The sequence below is a fragment of the Pan troglodytes genome, chromosome X (assembly GCF_028858775.2).
Source record: "Pan troglodytes isolate AG18354 chromosome X, NHGRI_mPanTro3-v2.0_pri, whole genome shotgun sequence".
In the NCBI taxonomy this organism is placed as follows: domain Eukaryota; kingdom Metazoa; phylum Chordata; class Mammalia; order Primates; family Hominidae; genus Pan; species Pan troglodytes.
The window spans coordinates 24,790,439-24,797,108 of record NC_072421.2 but is presented as its reverse complement, the minus strand read 5'-3'; the positions used below and the strand labels follow the sequence as shown (position 1 = coordinate 24,797,108).

General features: G+C 37.3%; 1 protein-coding gene across 30 annotated transcripts in view; it reads right to left on the bottom strand.

The window, feature by feature from the left end:
* Positions 1 to 245: 245 nt before the first annotated feature.
* ZFX (zinc finger protein X-linked) overlaps positions 246 to 6,670 on the bottom strand; it is a 65,410-nt gene continuing 58,985 nt past the window's right edge. For 28 of the 30 annotated variants that reach the window (XM_016943486.4, XM_016943494.3, XM_054676869.2 and 25 more), the window contains 3 exons: positions 6,379 to 6,531; positions 5,709 to 5,849; positions 246 to 4,557 (listed from right to left, as the gene is read on the bottom strand). In XM_016943486.4, the coding sequence (XP_016798975.1) occupies positions 3,374 to 4,557; positions 5,709 to 5,849; positions 6,379 to 6,531 (1,478 nt within the window). In that variant the 3' untranslated portion in view covers positions 246 to 3,373. The remainder of the gene's footprint in view (positions 4,558 to 5,708; positions 5,850 to 6,378; positions 6,532 to 6,670) is intronic. The other 2 variants (XM_063804098.1, XM_054676874.2) reach the window with 1 other exon arrangement.

Below are 6,670 nucleotides of genomic sequence, written 5' to 3'. Positions count from 1 at the left end.
TCAGGGGAATTGGAGATGCTAATAAAACAAATCCTTTATGAAGATAAAAGAAAAAATGAATTCCAAGGACATGCTCATCAAAGGACTCACCAATCACCTCTTAACTTCTCTGAAATATTACTTGCAAATTCACAGAACTGAAATATTACCAGTATTTGCATCCGAGTCACAAAATTCAAAGCAATCAAGCACTTTGCATTCCACTGCTGTGAAAAAGAAATTAAGAAATGGGGGGATGAAAATAATCCACTGCTTTTGATGTTTATTAGGTTTACAAAAACTGTACATTTTTTTTCCTTGAGAAAAAGCATTAACTTAGTACTGGTATCAAATAGACTAAACATTCAATAACAGGAAAATATTCTGATTTTTATTTTTGCACGTTATTCTCAAGTACACAATTACAATAATGTCACACATCCCTATATGATTTTCTTTTTATGTATTTTACTTTCTTTACAAAGTGTACAGAGGGAGGGACATACAATATTTAATAGGATATTTCTACAGAACAATAACTTATATTATGTCCTTGTAAAAATCTGTACCTCTTTAAAACATTTAACTGAAACATCCATTTTTTTAGCTTTGCTAATCAAAATTGTTTTAAGAATTAAAACTAGGTTGTAACTAATGTCAGTACATAACAGTGACTACAATTTCATTTTCTCTTTATACAGACAAGTATGTTTTATCATATTCACTTGACCAAACCCTTAAATACCTTTTAAAGGTTTTAATGTTGTGCTTTAAAAAGAAAAGAACTGTGTATGATTCCAGAGTATGTAAGAGAAATATAAAATGTGTTGTGTTCTTTATCTTTCAGTTTATTTAAAAAAATATAGTTAAATGACCCAATCAATCATTTATATTTTCTGTATTAATTTTATAGGATTTAAAATTAATACATTTCCACTTTCATTTAAGTGTTTTTACATTATTTCTGGGAAAATAAAAATTAAGGGAGATTTTAAAGGTTCTCACAAAAAAACAGACAGAGCTTTCAAGAATCGCAGGGCAATGAATCACGGATCACAAAATTGTAAGTTAGTTAAAAAAAAAAAAAAAAAAACACATTATGGGGGCCAAGAAGGTACAGGAATTTCCTATAAGATAGGCTAGGAAAACCCATGCCTTGACTTTGACTGGCATTTGGGCTGGAGTTCACACCTGCCTAAAGCACTTGGTTTAAAACTAGACTAAATCAGTCTAGCACTTCAGAGGTTTGCCAAACACCAAATATTTTGATTTCTAACCCTAAAAATATAACTCTTGAATACAAACATCAATGGCAAAGAGAAAGATGAAAGGTAAAAACCTAAGCACACAGGGGATGGAGCACCATAATGAGGTGACAAGGCAGCTATCGGGTGGGAAGACAATTTCTAAATCTCCTACAATGTGCTAGATGCATACGGACCAATAGCCAACTGAAGGGACCCCAAAAACTGTTTTCTGTTCTCCAAGATTCGTCTTAACATAACCAAGTTCTAATTAACCGAGTTTGTTTTATGAATGTATGACACTGATTCAGACCTATGTGGTGTCTGGGCGCGGTGGCTCACGCCTGTAAACCCAGCACTATGGAAGGCCGAGGCAGGTGGATCACGAGGTCAGGGTTCAAGACCAGCCTGGCCAAGATGGTGAAACCCCATCTCTATTAAAAATACAAAAAATTAGCCGGGCGTGGTGGTGGGCGCCTGTAATCCCAGCTACTCGAGAGGCTGAGGCAGATAATTGCTTGAACCCAGGAAGCAGAGGTTGCAGTGAGCTGCAGAGGTTGCAGTGATCACACCACTGCAGTCCAGCCTGGGCAACAGAGCAAGACTCCGTCTTAAGAAAAAAAAAAACAACAACAAAAAACAAACAAAAAACCTGTGGAAGACTTAGTGATGATGTTCCAAATAAGGCCTCAGACTTTCCTTATCCACTTAAAACACATCTTTACCTTTTAATCAAAGCCAACTTGAGTGTTAAGTTTTTAAAGTTTGCTAACTGTAACTGAGAAATAACAGATCAGCCTGAACTTGCCGAGTGTGAAGTCATAATTAGCACCCGTTCTCTGGTCCACAGAGCCATCACTTCTTTTCCATCCCCCTCACTAGGTAAGACAGAGTTCCCTCTCAGGCTTCTCAAAGAGAACTGTGGGAGTCATGTCTGGATATTCATTTGCTTTTCAGAAAAACATAAAGACATGGAGCTGAAATTGTATGAAAACATTCTACCTAGAAACATCTTAACCTCTATGTTTCAATTACCAAAGATATTTAAAAGAAAATATCTTTACTCTTTAAAAATACTAGTGTCCTTATTTTCCTTCTAATTCTTCACCTGAGTAGTCTCTCTGAAGAGCATGACTTACAAAATGCTCTCTCATGCATCCCTGGATCTTTCATGTTATTGTAAATTTAATACTTTTCATTATAGATTTTAAACAACTACTACTTGGGGTTGTGTGTATAAATATGTAAAATAAGCAATACACACAGGTACATGATATATATGTGTATATATATAATTCAGGGTACATTTACATACATAAAGTTGCAAAAGATCCTATAAGCCATGAGTTACCTCTAGGAGATTCCAAAATGCAGTCCTCAGTAAGTGTCATTTGTAGCACACAACCATTCCAAGATGAAGCCGCACAGACACAATAATCAAAATACAACATGAGCAAGCACAATTTTTCAATAAGGTTTTCTAAAAGTTTGCTATGCTGACAAAAGATGTAAATAATCCAAAGAAAGCCAAAAGAAGTATATTTGAAAAGTAAACACGAACCCAGCCACTGCTCTTTACTCAGCAAAGCCAGGGACGCAACAGCTCAAATGGAAACTTTCACTGTCAAGTGGTCTGAAAATATTAAGCAAGACAAGTAAATGACTTCCATGTTATGATAATTAGACCTGACTGTAAAATCTCCCATTTATATTAGTAGATGTCTCTGACAATTTTATTGTGAGAAATGTATGGGGAAAAAAAATGAGTCAACATGAATACTTTCAGAGTTACCAATATAAAGTTACCTTAAGTTAATGGTCTTAGAAGAGTACCATCAAGGTAAGCAAGGTAAATATTTAAATAAATATAAAATTCTAAGATATAAAACTTCGGTATAGAATCAGGGATTACTTTATTAAAAGTAACTAGCATGTTGCCAGTTTTCCCTATTTATTAAACAAACTGAATAGAATTCAGAACACACTACTGAGCAAAATGTATATTAAAAAAAGTCAACTAGAAGTAATAATTCTATTTGTACACAGCATAAATCAATATACAGTATTGTATGTGAACGAGACTGATTGGCTTTAAAATGAATTTTCTGCTTCAAGGCCAATATCTCTACAAACGTTCTGTAGAAGTATTGTTAGGGCAGGCCAACTTCTTTATGATGTCGCATTATGTGCTGGTTCTTTTCTGAAGGTCTTCGGAAGCCTTTCTTGCAGTACTCACACCGGTGAGGATAGTCTTTCGTGTGAATGGAAATAACGTGCCGTTTAAAGCCTGAGGCATCTGTAGTGCTATACTCACAGTACTCACACTGATACACTTTCCTGCCACTGTGTGTCTTCATATGCTTTTTAAGCTCACTCTGTTGCCTAAATCCCTTTCTACATCTCTTGCACCTAAATGGAAGATCCTTTGTGTGAACTGAGAGAATATGGCGACTTAGAACAAATGGATCTGCAATCTTAAAGTCACAATGTCTACACTGGTGCATTTTTTTGCCCTTGTGGGCAGCCACGTGTTTCTTGAGTTCTGAAGGCCTGTGAAAGCCTTTATCACACATGTCACACTTATGGGGGTAGTCTTTCGTGTGAACTGAAATTATGTGTCGTTTCAAATCACTTGAGTTCGAACTCTTGTGGTCGCAATGCAAACACTGGTGTGTTTTGCTTTCTTGGTGGATAAGAGCATGTTGCTGCACCTCTTTGGTATCCGAGAAAGTCAGAAGACAAATGTCACACTTGAATGGCATCTCTTTACTATGCTTAGTTTTGACATGCGTTTTCAAGTTAGAAGAGTCTGCAGACCTATATTCGCAGTACTGGCATTGGTACGGCTTCTCCCCAGTATGAATTCTCATGTGCTTTTTGAGCTCTGACGGGTGACGAAAACCCTTACCACACTCCACACAAATATGAGGAAAGTTCTTGCTGTGGACCGCCAAGAGGTGGCGATTCAATAACCCTTGTTCAGCTGTCTCGTATTCACAGAATTTACACTTGTGCATTTTGTTGGCTCCCTTTTCCTTATGCACCATTTTGTGAGTAAACAAAGCCCCTGCATGAGAGAAATGCTTCCCACACTCATCGCATTCAATGGCCTTCTCTGCCTTGCTGGTCAGCTTGTGGCTCTCCAGGTGGTTGTGTAAACTTATCTTCTTGTTGGTAGTGTAATCACAGTCAGTACAGCGGTATTTCTTCTTGGCAAGGTGTTCGGGATGGTTTTTCATGTGCCTTTTCAAAAAACCTCTCGACTTAAACTTCTTCCCACAAATCATGCAAGGATAGACAGTCAAAGGATGTCCATCAGGGCCAATAATTATTGCTAAAAAAGGAAAAGAAAGGAGTATGAGTGCTCAAACCAAGTTCTGTTCCAGTTTCTTTGCGAATATAAAGTGTGGGTTCTGACCACTGTTGGCCAAGGACTCCTAAATTGGACTATTTGCTACTTAACATTCCTTTTACTGTTTTTCAACACAAGAGATATAGCAACCTAGTCATAGAGAAAATGGTCTGGAAACTTCATTCATGAAGACTGTATCACCTTCACTCCCTCTAGTTTAATAAAATTAATGAATATGTAACTTTTATCAATTAGTGATTAAACCTACAGCAATTTAGAAATTGGTGGAAAATTGGCTGGGCACGGTGGCTCACGCCTGTAATCCCAGCACTTTCAGAAGCCGAGGCAGGCAGATCACCTGAACTCAGGAGTTCGAGACCACCCTGACCAACGTAACATGCTGAAAACCTGCCTCTACTAAAAATATGAAAATTAGTGGGGCACAGTGGCACACATCTGTAATCCTAGCCGCTTGGAAGGCTGAGGCAGGAGAACCACTTGTACCCAGGGGGCAGAGGTTGCAGTGTCAGTTGAGATCACGCCACTGCACTCCAGCCTGGGCGAGAGAGCAAGATTCTGCCTCAAAAAAAATAAGTAAATAAACTGGTGGAAAATTATTCATAAAAATAAACTTTGGTGACAAAAATTTCCACGGTTTATTCCAAAAAACATAACTTACATTAACTTACAGCAAAGTTTAAATATACCCATAAAATTTTTAATATGCAAATCATCATACAAGAATAGGAATGTCATATGAACTAAAGTACTTATCCTGCTGCTCTGTAAATTATGCCTGCTTTATGCTGACATAGATTCTCTAAATATATTAATTTATTTAAAAAGTTAATGTTTATAACATATTTGAGGGATTTCATTCCATGTACACATAAAAATCATCCAAGTTTTCAATTTTTCTCATCCATGTTTCAGCCATGTCCTGTTTCTTTTTATCCAAGGAAATCATTCATGAATATCACTGAATTCTGAAAATTATATTTTCAAGTTCAATAGACAAAGCTATATATGGTCTAGCAGCTAAAATGCCATTGTGACACCCCTGTGGATACATACTAGAGTTTCCTCTGAGAGCTCGCAGAGCACGCTGCGCCATGGAACTCGTGCGCCCTCACCTGTTTGGTACTGCCTGGAATCAGGTCTTCTCCTTTTCTTTGGTTTTTGTTTAGCCAGTCTGCCGAGGCCAGCAGACTCATCTATGTGCAAGAGGGCACTTGCAGTGCCATTCCGGTTTTCAATTCCATCAGAATTATTACCTAACAATGTGTATTAAAAAACAAAATTATACAGTATTATAAATTTTAAAGAATTAGGAATTCTTCATTAACTACAACAACGAAAAGTAAGCCATGATACTCATGAATGACAGAAATTCCCCATTCTAGGTCATGGGTTTTATGAGCACATTTATTATCGCGAGACCGTAGGAAACGCCTAGCTTCCAAAGCTAAAAAACACATGTCAGCATTTTTGCCCCATGGATTCCCTTGTTGTCTCCCAAAATGAAAAAGTCATGGGCCAAACATAATCAAGATGAAAACTTTCAGCCTGAAAGCCTGTGTACTTCTTGCAGTACTTCCTTCTACATAATATACACATGAAGGAAATTCCTGTTAAAAATAAAGACAAAAAGTAGACTTTATACTCTAATTCAATTCAAATAATCCTTACAGGATACTGGTATTTCAGACTTCTGAAACCTAAGACCACAGAAACCATTTTTCAATCATGGATTCATGTTTAAGAACCAACTTCTTCAATGCTAAGAGCTGCTGGGCAACTTACCATAAGCTGCTGCCCATGCAATCGGCATGAAGGTTTTGATTTCATTGTCATCCATTTGCTGCTCGTGCACGGCGGCGGCTGCCGCTGCTGCTGCAGCATCCTCCTCTCCTACGATCACTTCCATATAAACTTCGTCAGCGATTTCAGCAACATCTAAGTAGAAAGTTACAAAAACTTCTGTGACCAGGTTTACAGAGATCACAGGAAACACGTTTTTATTTGAATTCAGTTAATAGACAAAATGGAAAGATGGTCCAAATATTACATACCTAGAACATAGCTTTCACGTAGT